Source organism: Eubalaena glacialis, chromosome 1, assembly GCF_028564815.1.
Source record: "Eubalaena glacialis isolate mEubGla1 chromosome 1, mEubGla1.1.hap2.+ XY, whole genome shotgun sequence".
NCBI lineage: Eukaryota > Metazoa > Chordata > Mammalia > Artiodactyla > Balaenidae > Eubalaena > Eubalaena glacialis.
Window position 1 is genome coordinate 119,335,580 of NC_083716.1, and position 27,711 is coordinate 119,363,290.

At 37.2% G+C, this 27,711-nt stretch overlaps 1 protein-coding gene across 3 annotated transcripts in view; it reads left to right on the forward strand.

Moving 5' to 3' along the window:
* C1H2orf76 (chromosome 1 C2orf76 homolog) overlaps positions 1 to 27,711 on the forward strand; it is an 85,586-nt gene that overhangs the window by 24,191 nt on the left and 33,684 nt on the right. For 2 of the 3 annotated variants that reach the window (XM_061183158.1, XM_061183168.1), the window contains exons 2-3: positions 3,094 to 3,162; positions 6,022 to 6,166. In XM_061183158.1, the coding sequence (XP_061039141.1) occupies positions 6,034 to 6,166 (133 nt within the window). In that variant the 5' untranslated portion in view covers positions 3,094 to 3,162; positions 6,022 to 6,033. Of the gene's footprint in view, positions 1 to 227; positions 253 to 3,093; positions 3,163 to 6,021; positions 6,167 to 27,711 lie in introns of those variants that run through there. The other variant, XM_061183178.1, reaches the window with a different exon arrangement.

Below are 27,711 nucleotides of genomic sequence, written 5' to 3' on the forward strand. Positions count from 1 at the left end.
GAACTTTTTCATCAGCCATTTGGTAACCTTGAAATACAGTCTGTATAAGAATTTGATTATTTTTCTTATTTTCAATGCCCACCTCCCCACCTTGGTAAGCCAGTTTTCAGAAAAACAAATAAGTGCCCTTTTAGCTCCAGAGTGACTAATTGGCGTTTTAAACCGTATCATTATAAACACATGGATTTTTAAAATATTTGATGTGATTATCTTCCAGGTAAATTAGTAGAAGAGAAATTGCCACGTCAAAGGGTAGGCAAATTTAAAATTTTGATATAGATTACCCCACTCCTCTCCAGAAAGGCTGTATCATTTTATGTTCTTAGCAAGAGTATATAAAATATTTTTCTATACCCTTGCCAACACCGGTGTGGCCAGTTTTTAATTTAAAAATATTTTACCAATCTGATGGCAACTTGATATCTTACTATTTCTGTTTTCAGTTCTTTAGTTACTAGTAAAGTTGATCATCTTTTCATGTTATTGACTTCTTAACAATTTAGCCAATTGCCTCTCTGTCCCTTCATTTGAGGAATGCCTTTTAAACTTGATCAGATTCATTTTTTTAAAGTAGGTCAAGCCTTCTGGGAAAATGTCACATTTATAATTTGTAATACTGGCTTTCCAAGCTGTCTCTACAGTATGTCTGGCTCTCTAAACTAACAAGCTGTATTTCCAGCAGTCCTTGAGGCAAATTAAATAATGGCTTCATTCTGATAGTAGCTAATATGGTTTAGTTACTGAGTATAAATTACAACAAATTTCTGATGAAGATGACCATATGTTGTTGACCAAAATTAGATATTAATGCAAATTTGGAGTTTTAAATTGAAAACTTCAACTATTTAAGTACAATATATGGGCAGCTTTTTATTAAGTGGAAAAAACAAACCTATAATTAGAAAAGTTTCATAAGGCATGCATATGCTAGCTTGCCCAGCCTCCTTGGTTAGACCATTTATATCATTTATTTCACTGTACCTGGGAATCTTGTATCTTTATCTGCTGCCTACATGAGCTGTCTTTATGCCCAAACCTATTTAATCCCAAGAAGACTGTTGATAAAAGCAGCTACTATTTATTGAGATCCAGGTGTGTGAGATCCAACTATGTGTTGGGGCTAAGAGGTAGAGTCAATAATTAAGTTAGATCTGTCCAGCTCTAAACTCTTTGGGAACTTGGACTGCATTATAGGGCTTCCCAGCATGTTTGGATGTATGTGTGTGGTGTGCTTTGGAGGGATTCTTTGTTGTTTTGGGGGCTTGGTGAGAGGAGGAAGAAGTTGGTCATAATTTTCACAAACCTGTTAACACTGCTTCTAAAATATGGAATCTTTTATAATATCCCTTTCTTGAGAGAGATTCTTTATTAAGTACCTCAGTATATTTTAAATTGTAAATGTCTTTGTGAACTGCCATTATTTGGTAGATTCTAGGGTCAGAATTTTTGGGAAGCACTGTAAAACCAGATTTAATAACAAATAGTATATTTTTTTGGAAATTTTTATGTTCATATTCTTTGTCCACTTTTCTGATATGTTTTACATTTTCATTTTTTGTTTGTAAGGGTTTTTTGGTTTGTTTGTTTTGTTTTGTTTTTCGGTCATGTTTAACCACACTAAAGAATGCAAATAAATAAAAAGATATTATTTTACCTATTGATTTGGATAAAAGTAATAATAATTTTTCTATTATAATACCTAGTGTTTGCAAGGAATACACTGTTCATGGGAAAACTGATGTATACCTCTGCAGAGCAATTTGGCAGTATCAAAAAATCTAACAAATACGCTTATTCATCTTGAGCCCAGGTTTTCTACTTCTCATGAGTCATTTCTCATGTATGTATATCAAAGCCTTTCTCATGGGTGATATATTTGAAAATAAGCTAAATGTCCAATAATAAGATGTTGGAGATAAGAAGTATGGAATGTTGTACAGACCTTAAAATCATTGAAGAAAAATATTTAATACATGGGAAAATGTGCATAAGAAGTTAATTTAAAAGGCAGATTATAAAGAGCTTGCACTGTATGTTCCTAAGTTTAAAAATTTTGTATATATAAGTGAAATAAAGTATGTAGACTTTGGATTCTAAATCAAACAAGCTAACTGTAAAAAGACATTTTGGAGACAGAGAAAAATCAAACATGGACTAAGTATTAGATGAAATTGAGTATTTGCTATTAGTTTTGTTAGGCATGATAATGACATTTTAGTTTTTTTTTTTTTAAGTGTTCAGTGTTAGAGACACATACTGAAGTGTTATAGGGTGAAATTATATGAAATCTGGAATTTGCTGCACAATACTCAAAAATAAAGGAATTAGATAAAACAACAACAAAAAATAACAAATAGTGTAGTAGCTAATAATGGAATTATCAAAATATTTAATTTAATAATGGAATTATCAAAAGATTTAATTTAGAGGGAAAATATTATTTTTAGTTCCTTAAAAACCACTTGTTTAATTATAAACAGTATACTAATTATAATTGCAAATTATTTTATGCATTAAAACAACTGAACCTTTGCTTTTCATGCATAATATGCTGTATATTCTCTCAAACTTAGTAAAATATTTGTGTAAGCATTTTATGATTCAGAGAGACTTTCTAGGCCAAATTAGTGTGGCTTATTTGTGTATATTATGAAGTATTCCAGACACACTAAAAGGCTTAAAGAATAGTAATTTATACTATCCCTGTACCTAACATCCTACTTAAGATATAAAATGCAACCAGTATAATTGAAACACCGGTTTTACTTCTCCCTAATTGCATAATCCTTTCTTTGCCTCAGAAAGAACAATTAATCATCTCCTTTTAAACATAATAAAAGCTACGCTTTTGAACTTTATGTAAATGGTAGTGTAGTCTGATGCTTTTGCGGCTTGATTTTTTTCCATTCACCTTACTGTTCCTGAGATTTCATCTGTGTTGATGTGCATAGTTCAGGTTCATTCATTTTCACTGCTTGAACTAATTTCGTTGTATGAAAATGTCATAATTATCTATCCTCCTGCTGATGGACATTTAGTCGTTTCCAGTTTTTGCAATTAACAAATGATGCTACTATTAATGTCCTTTTACAGTTCTCCTTGTGCCATGTGTGAGAGAGTCCCCAGGACACCTACCTATGAATGAAATTGCTGGATTGAAAGGTATGTGAATCTTCAGCTTTACTAAATATTGCCAAATTGTCTCCAAAAGTAGAACCTGTTTGGATGCCAGCCTTAACTGGTTCTGCACCCTTGCCAACACTAGGTATTGTCAGACTTTTTCGTTTGTCAGTTTGATGAGTAATATATCTCATTGTTATTTTGAATTTCACTGATTACTGGTGAGGTTGGACATCTTTTCTTATGCTGTTAGTATTACAGGTTTTTTTTCTTTTGGAATTTTATTTTTAATATAGCAGTTTCTTATTAGTTATCTATTTTATACATATTAGTGTCTACATGTCAATCCCAATCTCCCAGTTCATCCCACCACCACCACCCACCCCCCCCCCCCCCCCTGCTCCCCGCTTTCCCCTCATTACAGGTATTTTTTTAGTACTTGCATATTATGGCTGTAAGTTGTATGCAAAGTTGAAAGCATGAAGTAGTTGCTACTAGTTAGAAATATACCATAATTTCATTTTTAAAACATTGGCAACTTTGCAGATTTTTTGGAGGAAATAGTTTGGGATGATTTTTCGAACAGTGCATTAGAGAGAGCATGGGATTTGGAATTAAATTGGTGCTTGAATCCTGGCTTCATTTTTTATCAGCTATATGACCTTGGGCAATTAGTGCAATCTCTCTTGAGTTTTTCCTCATCCGTAAATGAGTATAATACCTCCTGGTTTGATGATAGAATTAAATCTGTAACAGTTTTTGCCTGGTCATCAAAGAAACATGTGGTCTTGTGTTATCCTGATGGCAGATTATGCGTTTTCTGTTGACTAATTCTGGATGCTTTTCATCGAGTACTGCTTTCAGTTGGTCTAACTGGGAGCAGTACTTGTTGGAATTAAGCGTTTGGTTTTCCAGAAGGAGCTCATAATAGAGGACTCCCTTCCAATCCCACCATATATACAACATCACCTTCTTTGGATGAAGACCGGCCTTTGGTGTGGTCAGTGGTGATTCATTTTGCCTGCCCCACGATCTCTTCCGTTCCACATTATTGTACAGTATCCATTTTTTCATCACCTGTCACAATTTGTTTTAAAAATGGAACGTTTTCATTACGTTTAAGTAGACAATCGCATGCGGGAATATGGTCAAGAAGGTTTTTTTTACTTAACTTATGTGGAACCCAAACATCAAAGCAATGAACATAACCAAGCTGGTGAAAATGATTTTCAGTGCTTGATTTGGATATTTTGAGTATGTTGGCTGTCTCCTGCGTGGTATAATGTTGATTCTTCTCAATTAATGTCTTGGTTTGATTGCTACCAACTTCAACTAGTCTACCCGACCATGGAGCATCATCCAGTGAGTAATCTCCAGCACGAAACTTCGCAGACCACTTTTGACACGTTCGATCAGTCACAGCAGCTTCTCCATACACTGCACAAATCTTTTTTTGCATTTTGGTTTCGTTTTTACCTTTCTTGAAATAATAAAGCATAATATGCCGAAAATGTTGCTGTCTTTCTTCCATCTTCAATATTAAAATGGCTACACAAAAATTCACCAATTTTGATAAGTTTTTTTTTTTTAGTGATATGAAAACGTCTTTTTTTTTTTTAAATTTATTTTTATATTTATTTTTGGCTGTGTTGGGTCTTCGTTTCTGTGCGAGGGCTTTCTCTAGTTGCGGCGAGCGGGGGCCACTCTTCATCACGGTGCGCGGGCCTCTCACTGTCGCGGCTTCTCTTGTTGCGGAGCACAAGCTCCAGACACGCAGGCTCAGTAGTTGTGGCTCACGGGCCCAGTTGCTCCGCGGCATGTGGGATCTTCCCAGACCAGGGCTCGAACCCGTGTCCCCTGCATTGGCAGGCAGATTCTCAACCACTGAGCCACCAGGGAAGCCCCGATAAGTCTTTTTTTAAATGCACTCTGATATGACAGCTGTCACAATACAATCTAACATAATTGTTTTGAATGAAGTTAAAGACAACCAAGTGCTACTAGAGCCATCTTACAGAAAAAACCGAAAGAACCTTTTGGCCAACCCAATACATAGTTTTAGGATGAAATAAACATATTCAAATTAAATAATAGTGTGAAAGGTGGATGATACCCTGGCACATGATTAAATCCTTCCTGAAATCTGGCAGCATTTGTGAAATTAAAATGCAGCCTGGGGCTTCCCTGATGGCTCAGTGGTTAAGAATCTGCCTGCCAATGCAGGAGACACGGGTTCGAGCCCCAGTCCAGGAAGATCCCACATGCTGCAGAGCAACTAAGCCCGTGCGCCACAACTACTGAGCCTGCGCTCTAGAGCCCATGAGCCACAACTACTGAAGGCCGTGCGCCTAGAACCTGTGCTCCGCAACAAGAGAAGCCACCGCAGTGAGAAGCCCGCGCACCACAGCAAAGAGTAGCTCCCGTTCACTACAACTAGAGAAAGCCGGCACGCAGCAATGAAGACCCAACGCAGCCAAAACAAAAAGAACAAAACAAAACAAAATGCAGCCTGATAGTTGACGCTAATATAAGTGTACTTCATCTCAGGGCCAAATGAGGAGATTGCTGGTGTACCAAACCAGAGCGGTCACATGTTTAGTGCAACCCACTTCTCCCCATACCTGTACACCCACACCCTTGAGTCAGTTGTGCTCATCTTCTGTGCCCTGTGAGTTTTCTACCAGTCAGAACATCCGTGACTGTGATAGAGCTGTCCAGGATCGCAGTGGGTAGGTGGGAGTGACCTTGGGACCCTTTGGTTGCCCCGGAATCTGGCCTGGGTGTGGGGACTGTGTTGTTCACTGTGCAGGGTGGGAGAGATGGGCTGGGTGCCCAAGAGCTGATGGAGGAAGTGCAGGCTTGTAGATAATTATGAGTTGATGTTATTGTCCCTTGCCACAGGAATTTCTTCACATGGCTTCCGAAGATGTGACCGTTACGGTTCGCCTCATTCGTTCATTTGAGCATCGCAATTTCAGACCTGTAGTATATTATGGAGTTCATTTGGACCAGACTGTAAAGGAATTTATAGTATTTCTAAAGCAAGGTATGAGACATCTCAGCCACTTTGTTTTATTAGTGTTTTGAAAAAAATTGTTGACTATTAGAGTGATAGTAATCTTTAAAAAATACTTGGAAAGATATTAACCTGTGTTCTAAGCCAGGCGTGAGGCTGGCTCCTGCTCTGGGCCTTGGCATCAGCGGCAGTGTTTCCCTGAGGCTTATTTAGCAACGTGTTTGCCCTCATCGGAGATTGTCACTATCATGTTTGGCTTCTCCCTTTGTTTTTGTTTTTAATAAAAAAAAAAAAAATTTAAGGTCTGTGTTTGCTTGTAACAAACGGGTTTACGTATTTGGAGACTGATTAGTAAGAGAATGTAGCGTTACCCGGCTGAGCACAAGAGGGCCTTCTGGGGAGTGTGACAGGAAGGTGGCAGGCCTCTGTACAGCCAGGAAGTCACGAGAGCTGCTGGTCATTGTGGGCACAGAAGTGACAGCCAGCCTCACTGGTGCTACTGTATCATTTAAAGCTTAACATACAGCAGGCATGAATTTAGTATTCATTTTGATTGGTGGGTTTCTAACCTCTGTTTTTAATTACTGAAGTGTTCCAATCATCAACATTTGATGAAACATCTAGAATAAGCTTTTATTATTATGGTATAATGTACAGATCTTAGTGTACTATTCTATGAGTTTTGACAGATGTAGTACTTTATATCCAACTTAATTTTTTTAAACTGACATAATTTCAGACACAGAAAAGTTGCAGAAACTCCTGGATGCTCCTCACAGATTCCCCAAATGTCAACATTTTGTTACATTTGTTTTTCTCTCTCCTCCTCCTCCCCCCTTCCTCTCTTACTCTCCCACTTCATTTTTTTCTCTGAACCTTTTAGAAGTATGTTGCAGACATGATTCCCTTTTACCTCTAAATATTTCAGTGTGTATTTTCTAAAAACAAGGAATTCACTTAAGTAAACATAGTACAATGATGAAAATCAGGAACTTAACGTTGAAACAATGCTATTATCTAATTTACAGACCTTACTGAGATTAATTAATTAATTAATTCCTTTAATCTGAGTTAATTTCTTTATCCTGGAGTCTTTTATTGTATTTCATCACATTGGCAATTTTAAATAGTGCAGCCCAGTTATTTTGTAGAATGCCTCCCTCAGGTGGGTTTTTCCAGTGTTTTCTCATTATTAGATTTAGGTTATGCTTTTGGCAGAGAAATCATTGAAACAATGCTGACTTCTCAGTGCATTTACACTAGGACGCACATGCTGTCGACTGCCCCCATTACTGGCAATGGTGACTTTAATCAGTTGGTTAAGGTAATATCTGACAGGTTTCTCCACTGTAAATTTTTATTGTAATTGAAAAGTAACTTGTAGGGGTATATTCTGAGACTATGTGAATGTCCTGTTGCTTCTCAAACTTTCATCCACTAGTTCAGCATCCTTTGATGATTCTTGTCTGCATCAGTTATTATGATGATGATTGGCAAATGGTGATTTTTCTTATTCCATCATTCCTTTTAGATACATTAGTTGTTTTTCTACAGTAAGGAAGAACTTTTTACCCTACCCCCCCATTCTCACCCCCCGCCCCATTTATTTAATCTTTTGTTTATATCACTGTGGACTCAAGGATTCTTACTTTATTCAAAGGATTATAACTCTTTACTATTATTATTTTACTTTGATGCTCTAATCATCCCCATTTTGGCCAGTGGTAGCCCCTTCGGTCTGGGTCCATGTCCTTTTAACATGTCCCCAATCCTTCTTTGAGCACTTCCTTACTTTTTGGTCTAAGATGTTCCAGACATGTCCCGTTCTTTCTCTGCCCCAGCCCTGGGATCAGCCGTTTCTCAGAGGATCTCTGATTCTGTTACTGGAGAATGTTATTGGGAGACCAAGATCTTGGTTTATGTGTGTGCAATGTAAGTGTGTATAGCTAACTTTAAAAAATGTAGTTAATTCTTGACATTTTACTTCCTGATTGACTGTAAAATTTCTAAACTCTTCTCCCTTACTTTCTTTTTTGGTCTAATTTTGAGTGGTTTCACTGCTCAGTATTACTTGCTTAAGAAGAAAGTGAGGTATATAAACCCATAGGGAAAACAGACTAGTCAGTCTACTTTTTACGGAGAGATTGAGAGTTGGTACTGAGATATTGCCAATTAAAGAGGGTCCTGCCTTTGAAAAGATATCGCCAAAAGCATATTCAGGTTTTGAAATAAAAACAAATCCCTACATTTTTTATTTTAAAATCTTTGTGTGTGTTATGGGTTACAGTGTTTCTTACTGTTAATACAGTGAGTGCTGTGGTGTTCTTGGTACAGTGCAGAATAGGTTCTCTGAAGTCCTTGAGAATAAGATGTAATCTTCAAGCGGCTCCAGTGCCAGGGGAAGATGTATTCTCCCTGGGGCCACTGTGTCCTTTCCTTCCCATGTACCATAGAATGCTCCCCATTAGGGCAGTGGTGTGGATCACAGCTAGATGCTCAGCCCAGCCTACTCACATCTTTCACCTGTGCTACTAATAGTATATCCACTACTTGTTTCTATTGTGCGTGTGGGAAATGTGTTCCACTGATTAAAAGGTAAACTTTGGGGTTCAGACCTTTTTGACTTGTGTGCTCTGTGCCTATCTTTGTCATCTGATTTGAGGTACTGTGGAACTCTGCAAAGCTGGTGAATTTACCCTTTATGAATTGTGTACATAACAAAGACCAAATAGCTTATTACTGAGAAATTTTTGAACTAATAATAATAATAGCAAGCATTACTTTGTATCAGATACTGTGCTAAGAACTTTAAGTAGGTTATCTCATTTCATCCTCACAGCATCCTTCTAAGTTAGGAACTGTTATTATATCTCCATTTTACAGATGTGGAAACTAAGGAACAGAGAGAGAAGTTAAGAAACTTGCCTGAGATTACGTGGCTAATGCAAGGCAAAGCTACAGTCCAACCCAGGCTGTTCAGCTGTGCATCATGCACTCCTAAACACTACACTAAGTTGCCTCTTTATTTTTGTCTACTGCCTTGCTTGCGTAAGAGGATCCCTGAAATAAATGGATTCACTCAGTGTCAAAAGAGTCTTTGAATTTAGTTCATCTTGCTCTAGTGTTTTTTTAAATTGAAGTATAGTTGATTTACAGTGTTTCAGGTGTACAGCAAAGTGATTCAGTTATATATATACATACTCTTTTTCAGGTTCTTTTCCACTATAAGTTATTACAAGATATTGAATATAGTTCCCTGTGCTATACAGTAGGTCCTTGTTTACATATTTTATATATAGTAGTGTATATCTGTTAATCCCAAATTACCAATTTATCCTTCCCACCCCTTACTTTTTGGTAACCATAAGTTTGTTTTCTATGTCTGTGAGTCTATTTCTGTTTTGTAAATAAGTTCATTTGTATCATTACTTTAGATTCCACAAATAAGTGATATCATATGATATTTGTCTTTATCTGACTTACTTCACTTAGTATGATAATCTCTAGGTCCATCCATGTTGCTGCAAATGGCATTATTTCACGCTTTTTTATGGCTGAGTATATATATGTACATGGATTCCACTATATATGTGTACCACATCTTTATCCATTCATCTGTCAATGGACATTTAGGTTGTTTCCATGTCTTCGCTATTGTAAATAGTGCTGAAATGAACATTGGGGTGCAAATATCTTTTCAAATTAAGAGCTTTCATCTTTTTCAGATATATGCCCAAGAGTGGGAATGCTGGATCATAGGGTAACTCTAGTTTTAGTTCTTTAAGGGACTTCCGTACTGTTCTCCATAGTGGCTGCACCAATTTACATTCCTACCAACAGTGTAGGAGGGTTCCCTTTTCTTTACACCCTCTCCAGCATTTATTATTTGTAGACTTTTTGATGATGGCCATTCTGACTGGTCTGACCTCATTATAGTTTTGATTTGCATTTCTCTAATAATTAGTGATGTTGAGCATCTTTTCATGTGCCTGTTGGCCTTGCTGTAATGTTTTGAACACTTAAAGGTGGAAGGATGTTTGACATTGTGGCATAGAGAATCTTGCACACAGACAGAAATGTTCATTGTGGTGAATGACCTTTTGGGGTTATTTTAGATGCCTTCTTGCCTTTCTAGCTGTTTTTTTCTTATCATAGTCACTTTTCGCCATCCATAGCTTAACCTTGTCTCTTCCCATAATTGTCTTTATTTCTCCCTTAGCCAAGAAACTTTGGTTAAATTTGATCCATTCTGCATTGAGAATCATTGTACTACTACACCATGCCATTAAAATCTAAAGCTGTATAAATATAGTACATAAGTATAGTAAATATAAACTAACACTTACAAATAAGTATAAATATATCAATAATAAATACTTAAGATTATATTTATATGTAAGCATATAAATATAATAAAACAAATAAATCTATTATTAGCATATCTGATGTTAATCAGATATTCTGAACACAGAGGTACCATATATTACCTTATATAGATGACAAATTTTCTAGATTCAGAATAAATAAACCAATTATCTAGATAATATGACATTTTAATTATTCATTGATTTGGAAGCATTTTAATACTTTGTAATACTTTAGATCTTGATTCTGAATGTAAAATTATTTCATCTATTAAATAGAGGAAAGCTGTGGAGACTTTATCCAACCTTCCAATTCAGAACTCATTCTTCATACCCCGTTACTCCTGGTGATATGTTACTTTGTAGAGCAGTCTATTCTATTGGGTGACTACTAGAATAGTTAGAAAGATTTTCTTTATCTTTTTAATTTTTATATATTTGTTTATATCTAATTCTCCCCTCCACAGTTTCCCCTATTATTAACATCTTACATTAGTATGCTGCATTTGTTGCAATTAATGAACCAATATTGATGCTTTTTTTTTTTTTTTTGAAGAACCAGAGTAATACTGTATTACAAAAAGAAAATGACAATTTTCCAGAAACTAAACTTAAAGTCATGGGATATTGCAATGTAACTGATAGAGAATTAAAAATAGTCATCATGAAGATACTCAGTGAGCTACAAGGAAACTCAGAAAGTCAGTTCAGGGACTTCCCTGGTGGCACAGCGGTCAAGAATCCGCCCGCCAATGCAGGGGACACGGGCCCGAGCCCCGGCCCCGGAAGACCCCACACGCCACGGGGCAACCAAGCCCGTGCGCCACAACCACCGAGCCCGAGCTCCAGAGCCCGCGAGCCACAACCACTGAGCCCACCCGCTGCAACTACTGAAGCCTGCGTGCCTAGATCCCGTGTTCCGCAACAAGAGAGGCCACCGCAACGAGAAGCCAATGCACCGCAACGAAGAGCAGCCCCCGCCCGCCGCAACCAGAGAAAGCCCATGCGCAGCAACGAAGACCCAACACAGCCACAAACAAACAAATAAATAAATAAAAGCCAATGTTTAAAAAAAAAAAAAAGAAAGTTCAATAACCTCAGGAATAAAACTAATTAATAGAAGAAAAACTTTACAAAAGAGATTGAAACTCTAAAAAAGAACCAAACAGAAATACTGGAAATGAAGGACTCAATAAATAAGATGAAAAATGCATTAGAAAGCCTTGACAATACAGCAGACCATATGGAAGAGAGAATTAGCAAGCTTGAAGATAGAAAGCTAGAAATAATACAGAGAGAAGAGGAAAGAGAATTAAGATCTAAAAAAATTCAGAAATTCCATGACGATTATCTGACACTTTTAGGAAGTGCAACATTATAATAATGGGTATCCCAGAATCAGAAGAGAGGGAGAAGGGAACAGAGAGTTTACATAAAGAAATTACAGCTGAGAACTTCTCAAATCTGAGGAAGGAACTGATATATAAGCCCATAAAGCTAAGAGAAAAACCAATTATCTCAATGCAAACAGACCTGTTTCAAGACACAGCATATTAAAACTGTCAAAAGTCAATGACAAAGAAAGAATTTTAAAGGCAGCAAGGGAAAAAAGGATGGTAACTTACAAAGGAACCCTCATTAGTCTATGAGCAGATTTCTCAGCAGAAACCCTCTAGGCCAGGAGGGAGTGGAATGACATTCCCAAAATAATAAAAGATAAAAATTGTCACACAAGAATACTCTATCCAGCAAAGTTATCATCCAGATATAAAGTCTTTCCCAGAAAAAAGCTGAGGGAATTCATCGACACTAACCTGCCTTACAAAATGTTGAAAGGAGCTCTTCTACCAGAAACAAAATGGCCAAAATATACAAACCTCTGAGCAAGGTGATAAATAGAAACAGAAAATTGCAACTCTTTATTAGAATAGGTTTTAAAACACTTTATTACAGCATAAAAATTAAAGAGGGAAAAGGCAGGAAAAAAAATAACTATACCTATTTCAATTTGGTAATAAACTCCCAACATAAAAAAGTTTTGGTAAAAAACTCCCCTATTTCAATTTGGTAATAAACTCCAACATAAACTCCCAACATAATTTGGGGAAACAAAAACACAAAAGGGGAAGAGGAAAAGGATGGAATCTGTATAGGCAAATGAAGATAAGATGCTGTTAGCAAAAAAAAAGGACAATTTTATCTATGAGATATTTTATACAAACCTCATGTTAACCACAAAACAGAAATCTAGAACAGAGACACAAAATATACAAAAGAGGAAACTGAGAAAAATACTATAGAAAACCACCAAAACAAAATGGCAGGCAGAAACACAAGAAAAAGAAACAATGGAGGGACTTCCCTGGTGGTCCAGTGGGTAAGACTCCGCACTCCCAATGCAGGGGGCCTGGGTTCAGTCCCTAGTCGGGGAACTAGATCCCACATGCATACCACAGCTAAGAAGTCTGCATGCTGCAACTATGAGCCTACATGCCGCAACTAAGGATCCTGCATGCTGCAATGAAGACCCAGTGCAGCCTGATGCATTATTAATTACAGTCCATAGTTTATTCAGGTTTCCTTAGTTTTTACTGAGGTCCATTTTCTGCTCCAGGATCCCATCCAGGATACCACATTACATTTAGTTGTCATGTCTCCCTAGGCTCTGTGAACTGTGACAATTTCTCAGATTTTCCCAGTTTGATGACTTTGACAGTTTGGGGGAGTACTGGTCAGGCCTATCATAACATGCCCCTCTGTTGGAATGTTCCTGATGCTTTTCTCTTGATTAGACTGGGGTTATGGGTTTTTGAGAGGAAAATCACAAAGATAAAGTGTCACTTTTATCACATCATATCAAGGGCACCTACTTTCTACATGATTTATGACTGTTGATGTTGACCTTGATCGCTTGGCTGAAGTAATGTAGGTTTCCCCACTGTACGTTTGCTCTGTTGTCTCCCTGTTCATAATGTACTCTTTGGAAGGAAGTCACTATGCACAGTACGCAGTTAAGGAGTGGGGAGTTAATTTATTTGGAATTCTTTTGCAGGGGAGATTTTATTTATTTTGTTACTCAAATTATTCTAGATTTGGTCATTGGAAACTCTTTAAGTTGGCTTCTGTGCCCCTTTGACATATGCCATCTGTGTGTGGTTCTGGTACTTTAAGATGTTCCAGGCTCATTTTGTATATCCTGAGCCAGTCCTAGCGTCAGCCATTTCTCTAGGAGCCCTGGTTGTTTTATTGGAGAATGGTGTTAGAAGCCAAGATCTGACTGCTAGGTATGCTCTTTACCACTGGGGTTTCATTTCTTCTAGGCTCTCTTAACTGACAGAGCAAAGAAATATATGAACCTGTATACTTATACATATGTGTAAATATTTTCATGTTTACCATCTGAATCTGTATGTTAAACATGAATTCTTACTGATGTTTCCAACTCTAATCCATTATCACGTTTCCGTGATAATTCCGGCCTTCTCCCCTTGCTTATCTGTACGTCCCCAATCCAACAGTGAGGAACCTGGCTCCCAACATCTGCCATCCTTTTACTTACTTGTTTAATTCCAGTATGCAGGTATAGCTGTATCAGAGTTGTTAATTGGTACTCTGTGGGAAACAACGTGATATTAACTAGAGTACAGTGCTTTTGTGCAGTTCCTTTTGCCTTAGTCTTACAAAAATCTATTCATTGCCAAAGTTATTTAGGTCAGCGCCATTTTTTCACCCTCTTTAGTAAGATTATTTCATCTATTTGCAATACAGCTGTATTCTCTTGTCACCCTCTGCATTCTTTCCTGGGATCCCCTGTCCTCCTAAATGTTTTTTTGTTTTTTGCTTTGCATACATTAAGGTTCACTCTTTGTGCTGTTACGTTCTATGGGTTTTGACAAATGAATTATCATACAGAATAGTTTAACTGCCCTAAAAATCCCCCAGGCTTCACCTATTCATCCTCTCTGCAAGCCCCTGGCATCCACTGATGTTTTTACTGTCTCTAGTTTCGCTTTTTCAGGATATCATGTACTTGGAATCATACAGTATGTAGCCTTTTCAGACTGGCTTCTTTCCCTTAGGAACATGCATTTAAGGCTCTTCGGAGTCTTTTCATGGCAAGTCACATCTTCTTAATCTCCTTCATCTGGAGCAGCCCCCACCTTCATTTATCTGTCATCGCATTGATTTTTTTAAAGGAAAATCCAGGTCTCTGTTTTATAGAATGCCCCACAATTTGGATTTGTCTGATTGTTTTCTTATGATTAGATTCAAGTTAAACATTTTTGGCAGGATTACCATGTAGCTTGCAGATCTACAAACCACGACCTGTGGGGTCAATCTGACCTGCCACCTGTTTTTTTAAAATTTATTTATTTATTTATTTTTGCTGTGTTGGGTCTTCGTTTCTGTGCGAGGGCTTTCTCTAGTTGCGGCGAGCGGGGGCCACTCTTCATCGCGGTGCGCGGGCCTCTCACTGTCGCTGCCTCTCTTGTTGCGGAGCACAGGCTCCAGGCGCGCAGGCTCAGTAGTTGTGGCTCACGGGCCCAGTTGCTGCGTGGCATGTGGGATCTTCCCAGACCAGGGCTCGAACCCGTGTTCCCTGCATTGGCAGGCAGATTCTCAACCACTGCGCCACCAGGGAAGCCCTGCCACCTGTTTTTATAAACAAAGTTTATTGAAACACAGCCACACCCATTTGTCTACATGTTATATGTACTGCTTTTGTGTTTCAGCGGCACTTACACAGTTGTGACAGACTGTATGGCTCACAAAAACCTAAAATATTTATTACTGGTCTTTACAGAAATAGTTTGCTGATCCCTGATGTTGGTGATTTCTTCTAGTTGCATCACATCAGGAAGCACTTGGTATTGCTTTGTCCCATTATTAACGGTATTTATTTACTTATTTAACTTACTGGATCACCAGTTTATTATAAAAGGATAAAACTCAGGAATGGCCAGGTGGAAAATATGCATAGGACAAAGCATGGGGAAAGGGTGCGGAGCTTCCGTGCCCTCTCGGAGTGCGCCATTCTCCCTGGTATCTCCATGTGTTCACCGACCTGGAAGCTCTGGTGATACGTATTTAAGTCATTTGGTTAAGGTGCTCTCTACCAGATTTCTCTGTTGTAAAGGTATCTTTCTAACTAATAAGTAGTGTGTGGAGCGATAAACATTGAGGCGATATGCATGTGTTGTTTCCAGTAGTTTTAGTGTCTATTGATGATCCTTACCTGAATCACTGGTGGTTGCAGAAATTGGGATTTTTTTCTAACTCTGTGACTCCTTCTGCATTTATTATCTGGCATCCTTCTGTAAAGAAGCACTCCCTTGGTGCCCCTCCTATTTAGAAAGGAACAGGATAAATTTGTAGTAGCAAAGTCATAGCACATTATCACCTTATCACAAAGGGGCCATTCCTTCAATACAGTGTTGAGGTGATGATCTCTTGTTTGTAGTAGAAAATGTATTGTAGATTCTTTACTTTAAATACTTAACTCTATAAATATGAAACACAAAATAATACTCTATCTTCTGTGGCTGTGACAACAGAATGAAAATATAACAACAAAGAAGGTATGCTAACTTAAGGATAGTTAGTGCTTACCTCTGGGAAGGGAGGTTAATGGGACTACAGAAAGAGAAAAGGTTTCAACTGTATCCATAATGTTTTATTTAACAAAAAAATAGTAAAGATCTGAAGCAGTTATGACAATATGTTAACATTTGTTAAATTTGGTTGATAGGTTAAATGAACTTTTGTTCTATTCTCCATACTTTTTAATGTTTAGATTATTTCATGATTAAAGTAAAAAGCATCTTGATATAGCTTAACTTTGAAGTCTTACTATAATATCTTATAGAACCCTTCATCAGGGTAGAATGTTGGCACAGTGTTTTGATTAATGTTAGGTCTTTGGTATTCTTGCCTGTACAGATTAGTCATTGAATTAGTCAGTTTATTTTTTTCCCTTAGGTGTTTGTGCTTTCCTAAAAATCTTTAAATGTAGATCCAGCATCTAATAAAAAATTACAAATTATACCACTTCTATTTTTAGAGCCTTTACTATGAGGTAAAGAATTATTTTGTTGTCCATTGGTACCTTAATAATTTTCCAGACTTTATTGATTTTTATATTGAAACATGTGTTTTAACATCTCAGACTCCTTTGTGGCATCCTAATTGCCAGCAGTATATTTATTATGTTGCCTTATTTTTCTCATAATTAATTTTTCTGTGGATGCCTTTTATGGGGACCTGAATGAATGAGTAAAATTACTGGTTACCTTCTTGTGAACTTTCCAATAATGAAATACTAAGTGGGTTTTTGCAGAATTCTGCAATCCTGAACTCTTCTGTAAAAGTTCGTTAGATTCCAAAGTTAATAAGTTCGAAGGTGGGAAAACATAAAATGAAAGGAAAACTTAGTATAAAGTAGGAAATAATTTTCAGAATATAATAGATTTGTTACAGGCTTTTGCTTTCAGCCAAGGTGGAGTAACAGGGACTGAACTTATTCTTTCAATTGAAACAACTGAAAAACTGTGCAAAATACATGAAACAATGATGTTCAGATATTGGACATCAGAGAGCACAAGATGGGATAGCAGAAACAAACAAGGTGGCCCCTACGATTGTGCCATCTTACTGCGGGAGAGAGTAGGCCACAGAGCAGAGTGGGGGAATCCAGGCAGAGGCTGGAGAATTCCATGAGTTTATGAGTCACAGCTGGCATCCTGGAGTGGAGTCTGGAGAGTTCACAGGGCAAAGTACTGGAATGGAGCGAGCTGTACAAAGAGAGAGCTCTAAAGATTTGCAGAGCCTGAATCTTCAGTTGAATACAATCAGCATGTGTGTGTAAGGAAGCCAGGTAGAGAACCGCCTGACAGTAGCAGAAGGCAGAATACTCAGAGCTCATGCAGGGCTGGGAACAGTTTGTAGTTACACCAGTCAGGATGGAAAACCTTGTAATTAATAGGTTATTGAGTAGAGTATCTAGAAGGGTATTGCTGCAGTAGTAGGGCAAAATTAACCCTTGGCTAAATTCTGCTCTGCTCTTACCTAACAAAGCTCAAAAGTAAGACTCAAAAGGATGTTTCCAAGTAATTTCACTGTGTTCCAGAACAAAGCTCAGGATGTTTATAGGAATACAAGTATATCTAGTACTCAACAAGATAAAACCCACAATGTCCTGCATCAAATCAGAACTTACCAATAATGCAAAGAAACAAGAAAATATAAATCATAATTAGGAGAGAAATCAATCAATTGAAACCAAACAGGAAATGCTGTGGATGGTAGAATTAGTAGACAATGACAATTAAAAGTTATTGTGACTATATTGCAAATGTTCAAGAAGGTAGAGGAAAGATTGAGCATGTGACAGATGGAAGATACGAAAAAGAAAAAGAAAAGACCCAGATTGTCCAGATTGAACTGTAGATGAAAAATACCATGTCTGAGATGTATATGCACTGATTAGGGTTAACATGTAGATCAGATGGGTGGAAGAAAAGGTAAGTAAACTTGAAAACATAGCAACAAAAACTATCTAAAATAAAGCACAAAGAGATAAAAGACTGAGAGAAAAATAAATAGAGCAGTAGGGGGGTATGGGGTAACTTCCAGTAGCCAAATATACATGTAATTGGAGGCCATGAGGAGAGGAATTGGGACAGGGGAGGGAAGACCTATTTGAAGAGATAATGATTGAAATTTTACAAGTGTGATGAAAGCTATAAGCCCACATATCCAAGTAGTTCAACAGATCCCAAGGAAAAGAAACATGAAGAAAGCTATACCATGGCATAGCATAATCAAATTGCTTACATCTGGTAATAAAGGTAAAACATTAAAAACAGCCAGAGTAAAAAGGACACATTACATAAAAGGAATAAAGATGAAAACAACAACAGCCTTCTCATCAGAATCAATGCATGCCAGGAGACAGTGGAGCATCATCTTTAAAGTATCGAAGGAAAAAAAGTCAACCTAGGATTCTGTTCCCGTTTTTCAGAAATGAAGGCTTGTCAGACATACAAAAGCAGAAAGAGTCTATCACCAGGAGATTGAACTATGAGAAATGCTAAAGGATCTTCTTCCAACTGAAGGAAAATAATACCAGATGGAAATCTGGATGCACACAAAGAAGTAGTACTAAAAAATCGTAAATGAAGGTAAACAGAAAATGCTTTTTTTCCTTATTTTAAAAATATTTTTTAAAAGATATTTGACTATTTAAAGAAAAACAATAATGTGCTGTGGGGTTTATGGAAAATGTATGGCAGCAATAGCACAAAGGCCAACGGGAGAAATGGAAACATGAGGATATAAGATTCTTTTACTATATATGAAGTGTTACAGTATCTCTTGGAGGTAGACTGATAAGTTAAAGATATTTACTAAAAACCTTAAAGCAAATACACACACACACACACACACACACACACACACGAATTAAAGAATTACAGCTAATAAACCAACAAAAGGGGGATAGAGTAGAATCATAAAAAACTGTCAAATAGTCAATTTAAAAGAAAGTAAAAGAAGCAACAAGCATATATTGTACAGCACAGAGAAATATAGGCATTATTTTATAATAACTTTAAATGGAGTATAATCTATAAAAATATTGAATCACTATGTTGTACACCTGAAACTAATATAATATTGCAAATCAACTATACTTCAAAAAAGAAAAAAGAAAAGGGAGATGATAGTTCTGTTCTCTTCTAATCTGTCATGGAAACAGTTTGGAGATTCCTCAAAAAACTAAAACTAGAACAACCATATAATCCAGCAGTTCCACTCCTGGGCATTTTTCCAAAGTAGATGAAAACGCTAATTCAGAAAGATACATGCACCTCAGTGCTCATTGCAGCATTATTTACAAAAGCCTAGACGTGGAAGCAACCCAAGTGCCTATCATCTGCCTTTTCTTAAAGATGTAATTCTGTTCATACAACTTAATTTAAAATTATTCTTGGTTGCTTCATATTGTGTCTATGATCTCTTAAATCCTTAGGTTTTGTTTTTTTATCCTGATTGCTACTGTTAAGCCATGTCTCCCAAATGAAATTTTGGGAGGTAGTTGGGTTTTGGACTTAGGCAAAGGACATTCTCTCCCTCTCCCAGTCACACTGTCTTTCTCTCCCCTCTTAACTGATTTCTCCTTGGTCTCTCTCCTGTGCTCCAGACTCAATTTCGCCTGCTAAACTAAGAACTTTTGTCTTTCTAGTTGGCACCTACAGCATCACACTTTGTAATGATTGCTCACCAGCTGTCCATGTGCTCATTTACATAGAGCTCCTGACCAATATGCTGGAGGAGAAAGTAAAGAATGATGTCAGTTCTAGGACAGAGATTCTAAGATCTGGTGTCTGATCCTCCTGCTTTCCCCTACCCAAGAGACCACGGATGCCTTGTCTTTCAGAAGGTGCAGAAGTTTTGAACAGTGTTTATGTGGTTAAAGTTCTCATCATTTAAATAGTTTTATGTGTCTATAGTCAAATACATTAAAATGCTTTATATTGAAAAAATAAAGGAAAGTAGAAGAGGAAATAAAGAATAGATGGACAAATAAAAAACAAATAGCAAAATGGTAGGTTTAAACCCAACTATATCAATAATCACATTAATTGTAAGTGGTTTAAACACCCCAACTAAAATTCAAACATATAACAGGAAGTCTCAATTACAAGTTGCTTGCAAAAAATGTATTTTCTTGTATATAAAGATAAAGATCAGTTAAAGGTAAAAGTTATACTATGCTAATACTAATCTAAAGAAAGCTGGAGTGACTGTTAAAGTAGATAAAGTAGATTTCAGAATAAAGAATATAGCAGGGATAAAGGCTCTCGATTTATTATGATAAGGCATCAATTAGTCAAGAGAACATAATGATCCTAAATGTTTATGCACCTAACAACAGAGCCTCAAAATACATGAAGTCAAAACTAGTAGAACTACAAGGAAAATTAGGTGAAGCTGCAATTATTGTGAGAGATTTCAGCACCCCTCTCTCAGTAATTGATGGAACAAGTAGAAAATTAGTAGGATATAGAAAACTTGAATACTATCAACCTAAATTGACCAAACTGATATTTTAAAAACACTCTACCCAACAATAACAGAATATACAGTCCTTTCAAGTGCTCAGAGAACATTTACGGAGAGATCATATTCTGAACCATAAAAACAAATCTTGATAAATTTGAAAGGATTTGAGTCATGCAATGTTGTTTTCTTTTCTTTTCTTTTTTTTTTCTGGGTTTATGTTTTAATATGCATGCTTCTGATGTAACTTTTTTTTTTAAATAATGGGTTTATTGAGATGTAATTCACATATGATAAAATTCACATGTTTAAAGTCTACAATTTAGTGGTTTATAGTACATTCACAAAGATGTGCGATCATTACCACTGTTTAATTGCAGAACATTTTCATCGTGCCAAAAAGAAACCCTGTACCCACTAGCAGTCATTCCCCATTCTCCCCTTCCCCTAGCCTCTGGCAACCACTAATTTACTCTCTGTCTCTGTAAGTTTTCCTATTCTGGACTATGTTTAACTTTTTGAAGTGTAAAAAAGAATTCTTTTTTTTTTTACCACCCGAACCCCGCCGCTTTCCCGCCTTGGTGTCCATACGTTTGTTCTCTACATCTCTGTCTCAATTTCTGCCCTGCAAACCGATTCATCTGTACCATTTACTAGGTTCCACATACATGCGTTAATATACGATATTTGTTTTTCTCTTTCTGACTTACTTCACTCTGTATGACAGTCTCTAGATCCATCCACGTCTCAACAAATGACTCAATTTTGTTCCTATTTATGGCTGAGTAATATTCCATTGTATATGTGTACCACATCTTCTTTATCCATTCGTCTGTCGATGGGCATTTAGGTTGCTTCCATGACCCGGCTATTGTAAATACTGCTGCAATGAACATTGGGGTGCATGTGTCTTTTTGAATTATGGTTTTCCCTGGGTATATGCCCAGTAGTGGAATTGCTGGGTCATATGGTAATTCTATTTTTCGTTTTTTAAGGAACCTCCATACTGTTCTCCATAGTGGCTGTATCAATTTACATTCCCACTAACAGTGCAAGAGGGTTCCCTTTTCTCCTCACCCTCTCCAGCATTTGTTGTTTGTAGATTTTCTGATGATGCCCATTCTAACAGGTGTGAGGTGATACCTCATTGTAGTTTTGATTTGCATTTTTCTAATAATTAGTGATGTTGAGCAGCTTTTCATGTGCTTCTTGGCCATCTGTATGTCTTCTTTGGAGAAATGTCTATTTAGGTCTTCTGCCCATTTTTGGATTGGGGTGTTTGTTTTTTTAATATTGAGCTGCATGAGCTGTTTGTATATCTTGGAGATTAATCCTTTGTCCGATGATTCATTTGCAAATATTTTCTCCCATTCTGAGGGTTGTCTTTTCGCCTTGTTTATGGTTTCCTTTGCTGTGCAAAAGCTTTGAAGTTTCATTAGGTCCCATTTGTTTATTTTTGTTTTTATTTCCATTACTCTAGGAGGTGGATCAAAAAAGATCTTGCTGTGATTTATGTCAAGAGTGTTCTTCCTATCTTTTCCTCTAAGAGTTTTATAGTGTCTGGTCTTACATGTAGTTCTCTAATCCATTTTGAGTTTATTTTTGTGTATGGTGTTAGGGAGTGTTCTAATTTCATTCTTTTACATGTAGCTGTCCAGTTTTCCCAGCACCACTTATTGAAGAGACTGTCTTTTCTCCATTGTATATCCTTGCCTCCTTTGTCATAGATTAATTGACCATAGGTGCGTGGGCTTATCTCTGGGCTTTCTATCTTGTTCCATTGATCTATGTTTCTGTTTTTGTGCCAGTACCATATTGTCTTGATTACTGTAGCTTTGTAGTACACTCTGAAGTCAGGGGGTCTGATTCCTCCCACTCCGTTTTTTTCCCTCAAGACTGCTTTGGCTATTCAGGGTCTTTTGTGTCTCCATACAGATTTTAAGATTTTTTTGTTCTAGTTCTGTAAAAATGCCATTGGTAATTTGATAGGGATTACATTGAACCTGTAGATTGCTTTGGGTAGTATAGTCATTTTCACAATATTGATTCTTCCAATCCAAGAACATGGTATATCTCTCCATCTGTTGGTATCATCTTTAATTTCTTTCATCAGTGTCTTATAGTTTCCTTCATACAGGTCTTTTGTCTCCCTAGGTAGGTTTATTCCTAGGTATTTTATTCTTTTTGTGGCAATTGTAAATGGGAGTGTTTCCTTAATTTCTCTTCCAGATTTTTCATCATTAATGTATAGGAATGCAAGAGATTTCTGTGCATTAATTTTGTATCCTGCAACTTTACCAAATTCATTGATTAGCTCTAGTGGTTTTCTGGTGGCATCTTTATGATTCTCTGTCTATAGTATCATGTCATCTGCAAACAGTGACAGTTTTACTTCTTCTTTTCCAATTTGTATTCCTTTTATTTATTTTTCTTCTCTGATTGCCGTAGCTAGGACTTCCAAAACTGTGTTGAATAATAGTGGTGAGAGTGGACATCCTTGTCTTGTTCCTGATCTTAGAGGAATGCTTTCAGCTTTTCACCATTGAGAATGATGTTTGCTGTGGGTTTGTCGTATATGGCCTTTATTATGTTGAGGTAGGTTCCCTCTATGCCCACTTTCTGGGGAGTTTTTATCATAAATGGGTGTTGAATTTTGTCAAAAGCTTTTTCTGCATCTATTGAGATGATCATATGGTTTTTATTCTTCAATTTGTTAATATGGTGTATCACATTGATTGATTTGCATATATTGAAGAATCCTTGCATCCCTGGGATAAATCCCACTTGATCATGGTGTATGATCCTTTTAATGTGTTGTTGGATTCTGTTTGCTAGTATTTTGTTGAGGATTTTTGCATCTATATTCATCAGTGATATTGGTCTGTAATTTTCTTTTTTTGTAGTATCTTTGTCTGGTTTTGGTATCAGGGTGATGGTGGCCTCAGAGAATGAGTTTGGGAGTGTCCCTTCCTCTGCAATTTTTGGGAAGAGTTTGAGAAGGATGGGTATTAGCTCTTCTCTAAATGTGTGATACAGTTCACCTGTGAAGCCATCTGGTCCTGGACTTTTGTTTGTTGGAAGATTTTTAATCACAGTTTCAATTTCATTACTTGTGATTGGTCTGTTCATATTTTCTGTTTCTTCCTGGTTCAGTCTTGGAAGGTTATACCTTTCTAAGAATTTGTCCATTTCTTCCAGGTTGTCCATTTTATTGGCATAGAGTTGCTTGTAGTAGTCTCTTAGGATGCTTTGTATTTCTGCGGTGTCTGTTGTAACGTCTCCTTTTTCATTTCTAATTTTATTGTTTTGAGTCCTCTCCCTCTATTTCTTCATGAGTCTGGCTAATGGTTTGTTAACTTTGTTTATCTTCTCAAAGAACCAGCTTTTAGTTTTATTGCTCTTTGCTATTGTTTTCTTTGTTTCTCTTTCATTTATTTCTGCTCTGATCTTTATGACTTCTTTCCTTCTGCTAACTTTGGGTTTTGTTTGTTCTTTCTCTAGTTCCTTTGGGTGTAAGGTTAGATTGTTTATGTGACATTTTTCTTGTTTCTTCAGGTAGGCTTGTAGAGCTATAAACTTCCCTCTTAAGACTGCTTTTGCTGCATCGCATAGGTTTTGGATCGTCGTGTTTTCATTGTCATTTGTCTCTAGGTATTTTTTGATTTCCTCTTTGATTTCTTCAGTGATCTCTTGGTTATTTAGTAAGGTATTGTTTAGCCTCCATGTGTTTGTGTTTTTACGTTTTTTTCCCCCTGTAATTGATTTCTAATCTCATAGCATTGTGGTCAGAAAAGATGCTTGATATGATTTCAATTTTCTTAAATTTACTGAGGCTTGATTTGTGACCCAAGATGTGATCTATGCTGGAGAATGTTCCGTGCGCACTTGAGAAGAACGTGTAATCTGCTGTTTTTGGATGGAATGTCCTATAAATATCAATTAAATCTATCTGGTCTATTGTGTCATTTAAAGCTTCTGTTTCCTTATTTAGTTTCATTTTGGATGATCTGTCCATTGGTGTAAGTGAGGTGTTAAAGTCCCCCACTATTATTGTGTTACTGTCGATTTCCTCTTTTATAGCTGTTAGCAGTTGCCTTATGTATTGAGGTGCTCCTATGTTGGGTGCATATATATTTATAATTGTTATATCTTCTTCTTGGATTGATCCCTTGATCATTATGTAGTGTCCTTCCTTGTCTCTTGTAACATTCTTTATTTTAACATCTATTTTATCTGATATGAGTATTGCTACTCCAGCTTTCTTTTGATTTCCATTTGCATGGAATATCTTTTTCCATCCCCTCACTTTCAGTCTGTATGTGTCCCTAGGTCTGAAGTGGGTCTCTTTTAGACAGCATATATATGGGTCTTTTTTTGTATCTATTCAGCAAGCCTGTGTCTGTTGGTTGGAGCATTTAATCCATTCATGTTTAAGGTAATTATCGATATGTATGTTCCTATGACCATTTTCTTAATTGTTTTGGGTTTGTTTTTGTAGGTCCTTTTCTTCTCTTATGTTTCCCACTTAGAGAAGTTCCTTTAGCATTTGTTGTAGAGCTGGTTTGGTGGTGCTGATTTCTCTTAGCTTTTGCTTGTCTGTAAAGCTTTTGATTTCTCCATCGAATCTGAATGAGATCCTTGCCGGGTAGAGTAATCTTGGTTGTAGGTTCTTCCCTTTCATCACTTTAAGTATATCATGCCACTCCCTTCTGGCTTGTAGAGTTTCTGCTGATAAATCAGCTGTTAACCTTATAGTAGTTCCCTTGTATATTATTTGTCTTTTTTCTCTTGCTGCTTTCAATAATTTTTCTTTGTCTTTAATTTTTGCCAGTTTGATTACTATGTGTCTTGGCGTGTTTCTCCTTGAGTTTATCCTGTATGGGACTCTCTGCGCTTCCTGGACTTGGGTGGCTATTTCCTTTCCCATGTTAGGGAAGTTTTCGACTATAATCTCTTGAAATATTTTCTCTGGTCCTTTCTCTCTCTCTTCTCCTTCCGGGACCCCTATAATGTGAATGTTGTTGCGTTTAATGTTGTCCCAGAGGTCTCTTAGGCTGTCTTCATTTCTTTTCATTCTTTTTTCTTTATTCTGTTCCACAGCAGTGAATTCCACCATTCTGTCTTCCAGGTCACTTATCCGTTCTTGTGCACCTCAGTTATTCTGCTGTTGATTCCTTCTAGTGTATTTTTCATTTCACTTATTGTACTGTTTATCTCTGTTTGTTTGTTCTTTAATTCTTGTAGATGTTTTTAAACATTTCTTGCATCTTCTCGATCTTTGCCTCCATTCTTTTTCCGAGGTCCTGGATCATCTTCACTATCATTATTCTGAATTCTTTTTCTGGAAGGTTGCCTATCTCCACTTCATTTAATTGTTTTTCTGGGATTTTATCTTGTTCCTTCATCTGGTACATAGCCCTCTCCCTTTTCATCTTGTGTATCTTTCTGTGAATGTGGTTTTTGTTCCACAGGCTGCAGGATTGTAGTTCTTCTTGCTTCTGCTGTCTGCCCTCTGGTGGATGAGGCTATCTAAGAGGCTTGTGCAAGTTTTCTGATGGGAGGGACTGGTGGTGGGTAGAGCTGGCTGTTGCTCTGGTGGACAGAGCTCAGTATAACTTTAATCCGCTCATCTGCTGATGGGTGGGGCTGGGGTCCCCTCTCTGTTGGTTGTTTGGCCTGAGGCGACTTGACACTGGAGCCTACTCTGGCTCTTTGGTGGGGCTAATGGCGGACTCTGGTAGGGTTCACGCCAAGGAGTACTTCCCAGAACTTCTGCTGCCACTGTCCTTGTCCTCACGGTGAGACAGAGCCACCCCCGCCTCTGCAGGAGACCCTCCAACACTAGCAGGTAGGTCTGGTTCAGTCTCCTATGGGGTCACTGCTCCTTCGCCTGCATCCTGATGCACACAGTACTTTGTGTGTTCCCTCCAAGAGTGGAGTCTCTGTTTCCCCCAGTCCTAAGTCCTGCAGTCAAATCCCGCTAGCCTTCAAAGTCTGATTCTCTAGGAATTCCTCCTCCTGTTGCCGGATCCCCAGGTTCGGAAGCCTGACTTGGGGCTCAGAACCTTCACTCCAGTGGGTGGACTTCTGTGGTATAAGTGTTCTCCAGTTTGTGAGTCACCCACCCAGCAGTTATGGGATTTGATTTTATTGTGATTGCACCCCTCCTACTGTCTCACTGTGGCTTCTCCTTTGTCTTTGGATGTGGGGTATCTTTTTCGGTGAGTTCCAGTGTCTTCCTCTGTACTGTTGTTTTCTGACCGCAATGGAATTAGGTTAGAAATCAGTAACAGATATATCTCTGTAAAATCCCCAAGTATTTGGAAGCTGAATAACACAGTTCTAAATAACCTATGGATAAAAGCAGAGAAAAGGGAAACTATTTTGAACTGAATAAAAATGTATACACAATTTTTCAAAATTTGTGGGAAGCAGGTGAAACAGTACTTAGGGGAAAATTTATGGTACTAAAAATGCCTAATGTAAAAAAGAGAAGAGGTCTCAAATCAGTGATTTCAGCCCTTATGTTAAGAAACTAGAAAAATAAAAGCAAATTAAACCCAAAGTAAGCAAAATAAAAGAAATAAAAAAGATCATAGCAGAAAATAGAAAAACTATTGGGAAAATCAGTAGCAGCCAAAGCTGATCTTTGAGATTAATAAAATTGATAAAGTGCTAGCCAGACTAATCAGGAGAAAAGAGAGAGAGAAGACACAGGTTATCAGTATCAGGAGTGAGAGTTGTTATATCACTACGGATTCTCTACAGAGTTTGAAAGAATAATACAGGAATATTTTGAACAACTTTGTGCCATAAATATGTTATCCTAGGTACGTGGAAAAATTCCTTGAAAGACTCAACCCAAACTACCAAATCTCACTAAACAGGAACAAACAACCTGAATAATTCTGTATTTTAAAATGAACAGTAACTAAAATACATTTTCACAAAGAAAACTCCAGTCCCAGATGGCTTCACTGGTAAATTCTACCGTACATTTAAGGAAGAAATAATCTCAATTCTACAGAAACTCTTCCAGAAAATAAAAGAAAAGGAATTATTATTATTATCTCATTCTCTGAGGCCATCCTTATCCTGATACCAAAATCAGAGAAAGCAATTAGAAGGAAAAAAAAAAAAAGCTGCCAACCA